At 40.5% G+C, this 14,335-nt stretch overlaps 2 protein-coding genes across 10 annotated transcripts in view; one reads left to right on the top strand and one right to left on the bottom strand.

The window, feature by feature from the left end:
- Magi3 (membrane associated guanylate kinase, WW and PDZ domain containing 3) overlaps nt 1-7,264 on the top strand; it is a 198,882-nt gene extending 191,618 nt beyond the window's left edge. Inside the window, exons 20-22 of one of the 3 annotated variants that reach the window (XM_008761367.4) lie at nt 2,977-3,115; nt 3,870-3,960; nt 4,510-4,649. In XM_008761367.4, the coding sequence (XP_008759589.1) occupies nt 2,977-3,115; nt 3,870-3,919 (189 nt within the window). In that variant the 3' untranslated portion in view covers nt 3,920-3,960; nt 4,510-4,649. Of the gene's footprint in view, nt 1-2,976; nt 3,116-3,869; nt 3,961-4,509 lie in introns of all 3 variants that reach the window. The other 2 variants (XM_039101721.2, NM_139084.3) reach the window with 2 other exon arrangements.
- Nucleotides 1-14,335, bottom strand: part of Phtf1 (putative homeodomain transcription factor 1) — an 88,583-nt gene that overhangs the window by 36,075 nt on the left and 38,173 nt on the right. For 6 of the 7 annotated variants that reach the window (XM_006233061.5, XM_006233065.5, XM_006233064.5 and 3 more), the window contains one exon: nt 13,344-13,844. The exons of the other annotated variant lie outside the window; for it this stretch is intronic. In XM_006233061.5, the coding sequence (XP_006233123.1) occupies nt 13,824-13,844 (21 nt within the window). In that variant the 3' untranslated portion in view covers nt 13,344-13,823. Of the gene's footprint in view, nt 1-13,343; nt 13,845-14,335 lie in introns of those variants that run through there. 7 annotated transcript variants of the gene reach the window in all.

The following is a 14,335-nucleotide window of genomic DNA, read 5'->3' as shown; positions in this document are numbered from 1 at the left end:
AGGTAAGAAGGTACTGTGTGTCAGCAGAGGATCTGTAAACCTACTGGTCTGAAGCTGGACCAAGTCCTGAGGGATGTTTTAGCATGTGCCTAGCATACCTGAGGTCTCCATTCCCAGCACTGCAAGCAGGAAGTCAGATCCAGCACTCAGGGTGTGTCTTCCAATGCGTCTTTTCAGCTATGCTGCTGTTAGTCTGTGAGATCAGTGACAATGGACTTAAAACTGAGGCTCAGGGAGGCCAGGCCCCTTGAGGAGATCATCTGGGTTGGAGTTCCTTTGGAAGGGTCTCACTTCTTAACAGTTTTTAATCTAGAATCCTCATGCTAGACGTACTAAGATTGCTTTAGAAGACTATTTTATGTGTATGGGTGTTTTGCCTTCAAGTATGTCTGTGTACCACATACATTCAATGCCCTCAGAGGCCAGAAGAGGGTGGCAGATCCTCTGAGACGACTTACAGAGGGTTGTGTGCTGGGAACCTGTATTACTCATTACCGTTGAGCCTCTCTCCAGCTGCAACCACCACATGTTTTTTGTTTTTTGTTTTTTTTAAGAATCAAGAACCATTCTTTAGGCCGTGCTGTTTTGCTAAGGCTGGCCTCAACTGACTACCCAATTAGCTGAGTCTACAGACTTTTTTATTTACTCCTTTTGTCTACCTTTCATTTCTCTTTCCTTTCTTCCTCATTTTTCAGTAATACAAAAATGGGGCTGAGTGTTCAACTTTTCAAACGTATTTTTAACATTTTATTGATGGTTTTATAGTAACTGAGAATCTCAGCAAAAATGTTCACCCGCCTCTCCCCAGAGGGGTTTGTTTCCCTTTGGATTTTACACAGCTGGGCACACAGCCCTGCTGTCCTAACAGAAGCCTAAGCTCCACTTCCCTTTCCTTCCTATTTTAAGTTAAAAATGACACCTGGTGGTGAGCCTGTTCAATTACATGTTTTATTTACGTTTTATTTATATTAAAACATACAGGTTTGTGGCTTAACAGAATGTGACTGAAGCCGTTGACCTCTCTCCTAAGACGGACCGGCCGTGCTCACACTGATTTTCATTTATTGTTGGAATTTCTTTTCTACTTTGTTATTTATACTTCCTCAGGAAAATGATTCTTTTATCACTCACCAAGGGGTTTTTGCTCCATTTATTCTGGACAATAAGGATTTTGTTAATTGCTTTCCTTTCTGTTTTCTGTCCTATAACCTTTATTGTCTTACTCTGCTTGATTTTAAGCTTTTTTCCTTTTACATAATTGTTTTTGTCTGCTTGTAAGCATTACTGAATATCTGAGACTGGGAAATCTATAAAGAGAAGAAATGTAATTCTTACCCCTCTGGGACCTGTGAAATACCAGGCCAAGACAGTCTACCTGGAGGAGAACTCTGGTTCTGAGACACTAGGAGGTGCCATGTGGTCAGGAGACAGAATGCCCTTGAGATGGGAACTCCCTTTTAAAACAAAGCCGCTCCTCTTTGCCTCCCAAGCTCTTATGCCTCAGAACCCCGACATCCCACATAAAGATTATTCCCAAAAGTACTTCCAATCTGCGCTTCTCTGCGGTTGGTGTGTAGTCAGAGTGCGTGGCACTGACTCTCCTCAACCCTGGGAGGTAGGACTCTGGTTTTCGTTGAACAGGTGAAGAAAATGAGACCACTGATCTAGAAAAAGTAAAGCACATGCCTGGACTCCCCAGTAAGCTTTCTGTCAGGTCAGGCTGTACCCATCCAGTAAGCATTAGTTTTGATATATGTGGGTGTTGGTGTTGTTCTTGTTTCGGATTTGTGTTTTATGGGTGTTTTTAATCACTCCTTTTGTCTACCTTTCATTTCTCTTTCCTTTCTTCCTCATTTTTCAGTAATACAAAAATGGGGCTGAGTGTTCAACCTTTCAAACGTATTTTTAACATTTTATTGATGGTTTTATAGTAACTGAGAATCTCAGCAAAAATGTTCACCCGCCTCTCCCCAGTGGCTCACATGCATTTGCCTGACCCACAGAGGCCAGAGAGGAGTGTCTGATCCCCAGGAACTGGCATTAAAGAAGGTTGTGAGCTGCCATTGTAGGTGCTAGAAACTGAACCCAGGTCCTCTGGGAACAGTCAGTGCTTTAAATTACTGAGCCATCACTCCAGCCATCAAATACTTACTGAGTCTCTTCTGTCACATCACTTACACATTGTCTATCTTACAAACATTTGGGGTTTTGATATTCAGTAATATCTCATTGTTTGAAGTCAATACTCTCAGTTGATATGGATCTCAAAACCACACGAACATCTTTATTCATGTTTCTTACTGTTAAATTTCACCATGTTTTTTTTTTTTATTTTCTTTTAAAATAGACACTTCTGGTAAATGACACTAGCTCTGTGCTATCTTGAGTCCTAGTTTTCTGTTTCCCAGGAAAATGATTTTATATTTGTTACCATAAACAATCCAGTAATTGGTTTAAATAACTGTTTATATTAATGTATTCTAAAATCTTAACTTCCTTAGATTTTAATCTCTAAAAGATATCATTTAGCTAAAGCCTCACTCATGTGTAGAACAGGCTGGCGATAAAGGATGGCCAGTCTCTTGTGAAGCTTCAGTGATGAGCAACCCTCTGCCCCAGCTTCAGAAGACAGAGCAAGATTAGCTCGTGTGTGAAAGCACCCTTTACAGATGGCTACTTACGTGCCACTCTGCAGTGTTACTTAGGGTTAGACAGAAATGTCACATTTTTGGGGACTTAACTTTTGGTAGAGAACTAAGGTTTTTTCTGGTTTTTGTTTTTTGCTTTATTTAACAATACTAGGGATCAGTCTCAGGGCCTTACAGATGTGGGAAAATCCGAACTTAATGCTTGGTTTCAAATGCTCAGAAACTACTGACGGTAGCCACATAAAAGTTTCCCGTGCAGAAAATAAAATCAAGTAAATCAAATTATGCATTGTGTCCCCCTCAGCTGTTGCCAATGTTCCTTGTCTAGGTTGGTGACCAGATCGTGGAAATCAATGGGGAACCTACGCAAGGCATCACACACACGCGAGCCATTGAGCTCATTCAGGCTGGCGGGAATAAAGTCCTCCTCCTTCTGAGGCCAGGAACTGGCTTGATACCTGATCATGGTAAGCAGAAGAGCTAAACACTCAGGCTGGCAAAGGCGGTGGGCGGACATAATGTTGGCTAATTCAGACGTGGACACCAGAACCCCCAAAGAAAGTTACATAGTGCAAGTGATGTTTCCACAGAGTGTATTTGTTGGTATAGAATATATTTTATATTTATTTCATCTAAAATGCATTTGTAGAGAAACATGCCTATAATAAATAACATTAGAGGCAAACAATTAGATATATCAGAATATCCCAGCTTTATTCCCCTCCTTGGCTAGTTACACATTGCCAAGAAAAAAAAAAGTTATCTTCTTAAAAAGTAAGACATTCTGAGCCCTAGATACTGTTTTGCTTAATGAATAAATGCCGAAGACCTTTAGGATGTTCTAGTCACTTACCAAAATAAGTTGCCATAGCCCCACTACCTGGGGCCAGGGAGGTAAACGTAAGGTAATATGTCCTGCACTGATCGTGAATGCCCTGGGCTTCATTACACATTTTTGAACCATCACAGTGTTTTGAGAATGCATGATCCTAGAAATAGAGGCAGCACCAGGCCCATTTAATATGTCTCCCCTGCCCAACTCTCCATCAGAGCTTTTGCAGGGTAAGTTAGACATAACCTCCTGCAGTCCCTTCCAGCTGTGCCCTCTGGCTGTGTCATCCTCCACCGTCTGCTCACACAGCACGCGTCCCCAGGGACATCTATGCTAACTGTACTGGTTTGTTTTCACGTAGTCCTAGGCTTTTTCTCTTCCTTCTTCAGGTTTGGCTCCTTCCGGTCTGTGCTCCTTCGTGAAACCTGAGCAACATTAAGGCTTTCAGGGCTTTTCTTGGTCTTTCCTTAAAAAGACTTGGTAAATTTGCATGTCTTTTAAATCACTTCTTTCATTTCCTTTTAATTAAAATGAGGCTATTAAATACATCTGTTTCTGTCTTCTGCACTTTTTCAGTCTCCTTTTGACATTAAATTTGACAGCCTAACAAGAAAGTGCCCATAAACCTCATTTTGGTTACCACAGTCTGGTGTTTTTCACTAGTAATTTTGGCCTATCCTTAAGTTAAACAGTAATAATAGTTTAATTAATAAGTTTATTGGATCAGGCACTTTGGTCCACTTTGATTATTTGTATCTTATTTGGCTAAATGAGTAAAGAATTTACAGATCGTATTATGTCTTATAGTACCTACATGAAAAATTATTATGACACAAATCTCCCCTCCGTACATGAGCAGATATCTATAAGCATCTGCCTTTACAGAGATCAGTGTAAACGTGAATAAGCTATGTAACATACTCCTCGGGCTATGCGACCAGTAACATATTCAAATGGCTGTCAGTTCAAACTCACTATTCCTATTTATAGTCCTTGGATCTAACACTGTTCTACTCAATCACTTTTTAGGTGATTGGGATATTTATAGTCCTTCATCTTCCAATGTCATTTATGATGAACAGCCACCACCTCTCCCCTCTTCACATTCTGCTGCCACATTTGAAGAGTCTCATGTGCCAGTAACTGAAGACTCTCTGATTAGAGTTCAGACATGTGAAAAGGCAGAAGAATTAAAGGACACTGTACAAGAAAAGAAAAGCACTTTAAATGGAAGCCAGCCTGAGATGAAGTATCAGTCTGTCCAGAAAAATGTGAGTAAGAAGGATCCATCCAGAAGTCATGGGCATGGTGACAAGAATCTACCTAAAGGAGAAAATGGTGTTACACGGAGAGGTAGATCTGCTAGTCCCAAAAAGTCAGTTAATCGACATTCAGAGGAACATCTGGAAAAGATTCCCAGGCCCCTTAGAAGTGACCCCAAAGGAAAATCTAGAGACCGGTCACTCAGCCCTAGGAAAGGAGAAAATAAAGGTCAGGTCACCATTAAGGCGGGCTCTGGACAAGATCCCTGTAGAAAAGACAGAGGACGGTCTTCTAGCCCCAGGAAGCAGCAAAAGATTGGAGGCAACAGCCTGTCAAACACTGAAGGCAAATTATCAGAGGCTGGGAGCCGAAGAGCAGCAGGCCTCTCTAGTGACAGCCCTGAACAGCTCCCAGAGGGGAAAGAAAAGTCAGGGGTCAGCAGGAAAGATCTGAAGCTCAGTCAGCTGGGGAAAAACAGAACAAGGTCTCCAGAGAAAAGGAGCAGCAAAGTTGATGAAGCGTCTCTCCCATCCAAAAAGACTAGTGACACTGCTAGTAGGGTAGTGTCTGAAAAGGAGAAAGGAAGGAAGCCAGGCACAGGAGAAAGAAGTAGAGACAAAACAGGAGAAAGCGTCCAGACCTCAGCAAAGCCGCTCACGCAGGAAGCGGGAGAGAAGATGGCATTAAGCAAAGCATCAGAGGTCACTGACAGAGGCAAGGAGCGTGCAGGGGGCGCACCTGAGAGTAGCTCTCCAGTCAAGAAAGCACCCATCACTCCAGGACCCTGGAGGGTGCCACGTGCAAATAAAGTCACAGGCACTGCTGGCATGGCTGACAAACAGCTGTGACCTTTCGTATAAAACAAAGAAAAGTAAGTTGTAATCTTGACTAACACAGAATTCTTTGAAGGTGGAGAGTTGTGGTTTTCCCCCAGAAATTCTTCAATACCAGGTAGCCAGGCTGCATGAAGGGCTTCTGAGATTGCCAAGACCCACCTGGCCCTGGCTGGCTGCCCTTCCTCATGCTCAGGAAGGAGCTGCATCCAAGGGCTCACCTGCCATGCCCTGCACAGGCCGCTCGCTCAGCAGTGACATGATCTTAACAGTGTGGTCACAACTCACTTTGTGTTTGTGCCAAGTTATCTACTGTATCATGTCTGTTTTATCCTTCCCATTCTGATCAAACAGTTCAGTTTGGCTTGAAGATGTTTTCAGTAGCATGTTGCATGTTTACAGACGGGAATATGTGAGTCCTTGCAGAGGAAGAAATTGTTAGCTCATCATTAAAGTGGGCACTTGCCTCTTCTCACAGCTTCTGACCATCCTAGTTTAAAAATGCAATTCACAAACATCACATTACAGGAAAGGTCAAATATTAGAAATGCTTTTTTTACGGCTAAGTAAGGTGTTTAAAGTAACTGTTAAAGATACTCCTTACAGTTGAATGCTCAAACGAGAACGTACTGTAAGCAACAGAATTAACAACCTCCTGCCATGTTAGCCATCGCCTATGTAGTGACAGTGTCTCAGATCAGCGGTAGCCTTGGGGGAAGTACAAGAGCATGTAGAAGCACTGCTTGTTTCTCTTTAAAGAAAAGCTCTACTACATCTGGAGATTTTGAATATTAATCACTAGTCTTTAATATATTGTTGAAGACCCAAAATATCATAGATTTAGTGAGGGACTTGATCACGAGACCAGTTCTACAGTCCACGGCCAGAAAAAGCACCAGCCCTTGCCACGTAGGAGTCAGGAGGGGCAGGCATGCGAGCGTCAGCATTTAGAAGCAGAGCCTGTCTTGGGCTTCCTCCACAAGTCAGGACTAATATGGTATAGACTGTGTGTATTGAAACTTTAATTTTTAGCTAATTATTTAAAAACAAAGTTTTCAGAGTTCTTTTTAAAGTCTAATAAAAATGTTTGCTGAAAGTTGGAGACAGTTCTTAAACTCATACAATAGATCCAGACATCAGCTCCCTGACGCAGCATTCAGAAACATCTATAAATACAGACATTTCTCAGAACTGTCTATCTGTGGAGTATTTAAACACTAAACACTCATTCTGTTACCTTGTGAGTCTGACAAATTCCACTGTGACAACTGTACTGGCCCCTTATGACACATGCTTCCATCCAGAACTGTGTTGAACCCATCTCAAAACTACTTGAATAGCGCAAATTAGGAGGCTTGATACTAAGAATTTAGTACCACAGAAATGATTTATTTTCCCTATAGTTCACAATTAGTGATACAAATCCTATTTTTATTGTTAACCTGTGACATAACTTTGATGTCATGTTGTCAATATGATGTGGCTCTTCCTAAGTAACACGTCACTGTACTGATTATATACTGACTTAGCAATGTGGCCTTGGAGTGCTGAGCAGAATATGGATGTACTGGTTGTAAATGTTTATATCTGTACAGTACCTTTATATATACACTTGAGGTTCTGATTAGAGAAAGATCTGTAAATCGCTCGTTATTTTTTATATAGATATTAAAAAAGAAAGAAAAGTTTGTCTTGCTTTTTTTTTTTTTTTAACCGTCAGCACCATGTAGACTTGCAGTTTATGGAACCTTGTCCCACCGTCATCCCTGTCATCGAGGACTTACAATGGGAAAGACAAGGAAGTGTCTCTCCAGTACTAACATGGATAAAGCCTGTCGGGTTGTCTATCATTATTCCTGTTTTCATATTTCATTGCAAGAACAAAGGTTTTGCATTAATAATATCCTATTAATGCTTTTTTAATATTCCTTTTCTTCACTACCAGGGAGGAAAGACACTGTACACACTGGACTTCAGTTACTACACATTTTCAATCGACTAATGACCATTTACTGCTAGGTCAGAGCTCCATGGCAGTTCAGTGTTTAAAGCCATTTGATTTAGTTTTAAAATTAAGTGTGTAGACTTGACTTCATTTCACTTAGTATATAAACTGCTTAAGTCCTACTTCAAAACTCTGGTTAATTAAGATTCTTCAAGAGAAAAATTCCTATAATTGCAGAATTCACACTAAAAATAAAGTCCCATTCCCTTTCTAGGCCCACAGTGGAAATGTTTTCAAAGCGAAAGCTGCTGAAAGCAGCAGCCGAGCAGCTCTGTGACACTGGAGGAGTCACCAGGCAGGACGTCTTCTGACAGCTACAGCATCCTTAAAGCTGAGCAGTTTTGAGCAGGGTTACCTCTAGGTCCGGTCTTGAACCCAGAAAGCATCTGGCTTCTTGTTTTCACCTGTGAATATTTTCACTTAATGAAAGGAAACTGGGGCAGCAAGATGGATGATGGATCAGCAAGTAAGAACTTTCCACCAACCCTTCCGCCCCCCCACCTCACGGTAGACAACCAAGTCCATCAAAAGGTCCTTCATGCCTTCTGGGTGTGCTGTCACACAGATTTAGAAAAACAAAAAAGTAATAGTCAAGATACTATTTATGTGCAGAAAAAGCCAAAGGCTTTGTAAACATCTGGACAAATGGAGTTACATGTTTTATAGTCCATTTCTCACAGAAAATACATTAATTTCTGTAAGGCTCTGTCTGGTGACTTCCACAAAGATGCAGATTGGAGCTTAGCCTACCCTCTGCTCTCAGGACCAAAGAACAACTGCACTGACTGACAAGACACAGCAGTCCACTGCGGAGTGGGACTACATCACAGCAACTCTTTATGCCTTGGCATGTCCCACACCTAAAAGCCACCAGCTTTCTAAACAGCAGCAGATACATTTGTTTGGGTGAGTTTCTGCTCCTGCTGGTAGTATTTGTCAGCCATCAGTACGCTACCATTTGGGGAGGGCTATCATCTGCAGTTAGCTGACTTCATCTGGCACATCTACACACTAGACAGGCTCTCAATCACCATACCATATTGATACAAGAGCTGAACCTGTTCTATGCTACTTGGTCTCAAAGCACACAAGCAACCTTAAGTATGAGGCAGTATATGAATGCTTAGGAAGAATTTGATCTAGCAGGAAAGTCTAAATTTCACAATCTAAACTACAGACACAGCCAAATGCCTTAATTTAGCCTTAAACTCTGCTTTCACAACCCTACGGATGCATGCCCACTTTATATTCTATACATTAAAGTCAAAAAGAAATATGCCAAAATTCACAAACCAAGAAACTTATACTGTCCTAAGGACAACCGCCAGTTAACCTGAGTATACCTTATTGGAGTTTTGTGTATTATACAGGAAAGATATAATACTGCATGTTTGTGCTCAAATCTCGTGGCTCAGTACAGGCACCAGTGACTGTAGGAAATGTAAAATAAATTACTAGACTAGACCATGTGTGTAATAAATCAATGAGTTCTCAGATAACTCCAGATCATGTATGAGAATGAGACCCATTGGCCTATTAAGAATATATACATCTAAAACTTCAAAACATTTAGTTGAATTTAAAATAAAGTTGATTTGCTTCACATAGACCAGTGAACAAAATGCTTGAATCCATAAACTGACACCTGTGAGAGACCCCATTATTTATAATTTTTCTTGCTGAAAGAAAACCATATTCAGTTAGACAAGCACATGGTTATGTAACTTTTGTTTAGATTATAGTGTCGTGACCATAACTTAACATGTCTAGGTCTGTGGAGCATACCTCCTTAGCAACTTTAGGAGGGATGACTTTCCCCAGGAAAACGTTTTTAAAAACAAATCAATAGGTAATTTTCTTATTCTTTGATAATTATTACTATCCAATTAGCCTAATTCTATTTTTGAATCTTGGTTTTATTTTTCAATAATGTAGTATTACCAAAACCTTAGCCCTTTTAGGGAATCAAAGCTTAAATAACTAGGTATTACACAGGGATACATGAAACACTGGTCTGTGCACAAGAGTGACTGTTCTTCATCCAGTGTACATATGCTAAGCATCTGTCAGGGAATCCAGTCCTCTGCATTCTGAAGCGTAAAGGAGCTGCTCTCTAGAGGCTTATAGTCTAGTGGGAAGGAGACACAAATCAGCAAAAACTTCTGACACACATGAAGGAAATGACTGCAGTGATATAACAGATAATTAAGGCTATGATAGAGAACCCTACCAAGAACTAAAAGCTGAGAGCTATTCAGTAGTTATCCAGTGAGAGGTAAAAATACACATTTGAGGCAGAATACTTGAAAGTTCCTACTAAAAGCAAAAATTTGTTAAAGGGGATGATGTGGAAAGCAATGAGAAGAATGGTAGAGAAGGTCAAATTGGAAAGAACTACAGCACTGACGGACAAGGGCCTGAGAGGTGACCACAGGAGAGGCCTTACCTCCTCAGCCTCTCCAGACAGCACCACCCTACGGGGAACAAGTATTCAAATGTCCAAGGCTAAGCACTGCATCTCATTCAAATTCTACAATGCTGAGCCAGATTAGACACGGAACCTTTACCTGCCTAAGGTCTAAAACCATTTTAAGGTTGAGGAAAATGTGTCTATCCTTAAAACTAAAATTAATTAGAAGCAGATGTTAGATTTTGGAGAAGGGCAGCACAGATAATAGAATTAAACAAGGAGAACCCCCAAGACTGCATACAGGTAGCAGCGTGTAAAAGGAAACCAGACAAAGCAGGTTTAGCTGGGTACTGGTAGCACAAGCATATGATACCGAACCACATGAACCTCCAAAAGAATCAGGAAGAGAAACTGGCACTAAAGTTAACACACGGCTGTGACCACACTACAGTTAACACAGGGCTGTGATCACACTACAGTTAACACAGGGCTGTGATCATACTACCAGTGCAGGAAAACCTCATCACGCACAGAAGACAAAACACAGCGCATTGAAAGATGTTGCTTTAGCAGCAAAGTTATCCTAAGTCTAGCTGTTCCTGGCACACCTACCAAGCTTAAAAGTAATCCTTGAATTGTCTGAACCGTCTCCAAGTAACTGCACTTCAAAATAAAGCTCAATGTTACAAAAAAAAAAAAAAAAAAAGCACACTACAATACCCTATTCTCCAACACTGTAAAATTCACAGCCAATAAGTTACCAGGTATGTAAAACAGAAACTTGTCTTAAATGAAAAAACAACACAATAAAAACAAATGCCCAAATGACACAGATAGCAAATATAAATATATTATGTGGGGGAAAATGATTTAAGTAGAGATGGAAACTATAATAGCTGGAGCAGACACGATATAACATGACTGTAATCCCAACAGACAGATGGCAGGGCTCAGGAGCTGGAGGGTAACTTGTCTCAGAAATTAAACAATACTACACTGGATGACATTTCCAAATTAGTGCAGAACAGGAAAGAGAACTTGGAGGTACCACAAAAAGAAGAGTATTAAAATTTCTGAAAAAGCATAAACATTGGGAAGCTAAGGGAAGGTTCAATAACCTAATATACACATGGGTTTGAGTCCCAAAAGAAGACAGGTCAGAATGGAATGTAGAAAAAACTTTAATGCAAAAAACGTTTTGTAATTTAATCATGTGAAAATATGACCTATAAAATATACAAAAACAATAAACCCCAGACTCCTTGAGTCCAACAAACCATAACATAAATAACAGGAAGAAAACTGCATCAACACACATATTCAGTTGCACAAACTCAGCGGTAAAGCTGACAATCTTAAAAGTAGTCAAAATTAAACATCAGGTTCATTTGAGAGGAACAAAAATTAAAGAATTCTAGTCAGAAACCATGAAATCCAGAGAGCAATGGAACAACTCTTCGTTGTTCAAACAAGGTCTTACTCTGTGGCTGACGAGGGAGCTTGCTGTATCGATGAGGCCTGCCTAAAACCCGAGATCCACCTGCCTCTGCCTCCTGAGGGTTTGGACTGAAGGTAGCACACAAAGCCCAGAATTCAAATACTTTTTTAAGCCTAAAATCTTATATTCAGCAAAAGTATCTTTTATATGACTTAGAATATTTCAGCAGAGTAAGTTTAAATGCCTGGTCTGTAATTCAGTTTTGGTGACTGGATATTAAAACAGCAAATGAGCAACAAATGACTACAAAGTTGACAAGTACCAGTCGCCTTTGTGTACACGTTTACCTTCCTTGAGTGGAAGCCTATTACACACCAAAATCATAGGCCATGCTGACCCTCAGGGTAAACTACTAGAATTTACAGAAAAGTTTCCAAGTAAAAACAGACCCTGCTTTTTACACTTCAACTCTGCAAAACTTAATCTTAAATTTGAGACAATTGTTCCTTTAGGAAAACAGTAGCTAGGGTTTCTGTGAAGCATCTGTTGAAGCCTGAGGTGTCTATAGAACATGTCCCTCTGAAAAGATGGCTCAGCAGTTAAGAGCACTTTCTACACAATAATGAACACAGTTTACACCCCAGGACCCACATAACAAGTCAGCTTTGGGGTGGGGGTTGGGGTTGTGATGGAGGATCATTGGCTTCCAGAGTGGTCAAAAGAGCACTAGAATTGGGATTCTGCTTCAAATAAATCAGCAGAGACTGATAAAGGACACTAGACTTGCTTTGTTGACTTCTAAACATGCACAACCCCTTCCCTATACGAACATAAGTGAGCATACACACACACTCACACACACATACACACACACACACATACACACTCACACACAAACACACATACACACACTCACACACACACACACACACACACACTCTTGTGATGGGTGAATATTCTTGCTGATCCACTACCTATACTTTGTGTCTTCACGGCTATGAATCTATAAGATTTTTAAAAGGAGATTAGATAATGATAATATTTACAGTGGAATTAACTATTAAGGACCTTACACTCTCATTAAACCATAATAACCTTATTAGGTAGTTATTATACTTACTTAACAAGTAAGAAATTTGAGATACTAAGAAGGGTCAAGGACTTGAACAGAGAAAGATCTATCCAATCTGTAGATTTGGGAAGTTCATCTTTAAGTTCATCAATTTTCCTGCACAGAGAATGTGTAACCCAGGCTGGAGGGATGGCTCAGGAGTTAAGAGTACATGCCAAAGACCTGAGTTCAATTCCTAGCACCAACATGGCAGCTCATAATCATCTGTAACTTCAGTGTCAGGAGATCCAATGCCCTTTTCTGGCCTCAGGCACCAGACACACACATGGTACACAAGTATATACACAAGCAAAACAATCATACACATAAAAAAATGTAAAACCAGTTCCATGATAACTGTGGTATAGGAGATAACCGAGTTCTACAAAGTCTTACCATTAAGGTGTTCAAGCTTCCAGTCTTCCTCAAGACCTCTTCAAAGCAGGGCTTGGTGATCAAGAATGCCACTGTTCCACTAATGGAGTCTATGATGGGTGATGGGTCACTATCAACTGCTCTATCTGAGGCAGAGTATGGCCAGTCGCTAGACACTGAGGACCTGAAGTTGTACTAGAGGCTGGGTACGTGCTGCTCCACGGCAGGCAGCCCGTGAGCAAGGCCGTGCCATCTGACAGGTATGCTGAAAACTCACCAACACCTGTATTTACAGGCTCACCTCAAATCATAAATTAAGATTTTCTCCAAAAATTTGTTTCAAAATTTGTTTCAAACGTTATTGCATTCCTCCACCCTCCCTGCAAAAAAAAAAAAAAAAAAAAAAAAAAAAAGCCTAGAAACTGAAATTTTCTAGTAAAGTTCTTTTATTTGGATTCAACCTAAAATAGTTTCTCTCCTTTTGATAGAGAAATCCCCAATCCATAGACTATAATAGAAAAGTACTGCATTTGCATATTTCCAATAAAAGATAGTTGCTTCATGCTTTGGGCATCTGCCATGGTTACCCAAAAGACTATTTACAGTAAATATAACTAGCACAGTACCGGAGGCTCCAAGATAAATGTCCTGACTCACGAAACAGTCCCGAGTCTCTGTGAGGCAGGCTTTAGTTTGCTGACTATTCATGTTGCTTGAGAACCATGAAAGTGCAGGTTTTTAACACGTGCCCAGGGAAAGGATGTGCAGAAACTCCATTCGTTAGTCTGGGCTGAGTTAGACTGCACGTGAGCCTGCAGGTGGGGTCACTGGTTTCTGTGAGCCATCTTTGTCCTCAGTGGGTGAGCAATGACAGCAGCCAAGAAAAGAGTCCAGGCGCACATCTCAGCTCAGGACTTAATTTTCCATAGCTAAGAAAAGAAATCACCCCCACGCCCCCCAAAAAAACAGTTAGCTATAAGACAAATAGGTGGGATTTAGATATATATTCAAATAACTATGAACTAAAAAACCACTTACTGTTTTATTAAAATTTTTAAAAACTTGCAAATAAAAAAAATCACACAGTAAGCTTAGTGGATGCAAAGTCTACATCTCAATGACTTTCTGCATATCCTGAGCTGTATCACACTAGACTGTGCACTTTCATTATCAATTATGGTTTTGAACTTTCCACTTACGCTACTTAATTTTTTTTTTCTTTTTTTTTTCGGAGCTGGGGACCGAACCCAGGGCCTTAAGCGCTCTACCACTGAGCTAAACCCCCAACCCACACTACTTAATTTTTAAAGATTTCTTTTTATTTTATGTGAATGTTTTGCCCGCATGTATGTCTATGTACCACATGCATGCCTGACCAGAGTCTGATCCCTTGGAATGGAATAAAGGACGGTTATGAACC

Source organism: Rattus norvegicus, chromosome 2 (assembly GCF_036323735.1).
Source record: "Rattus norvegicus strain BN/NHsdMcwi chromosome 2, GRCr8, whole genome shotgun sequence".
Classification (NCBI taxonomy): Eukaryota; Metazoa; Chordata; class Mammalia; order Rodentia; family Muridae; genus Rattus; species Rattus norvegicus.
This window is presented reverse-complemented; position numbering and strand designations above follow the sequence as displayed.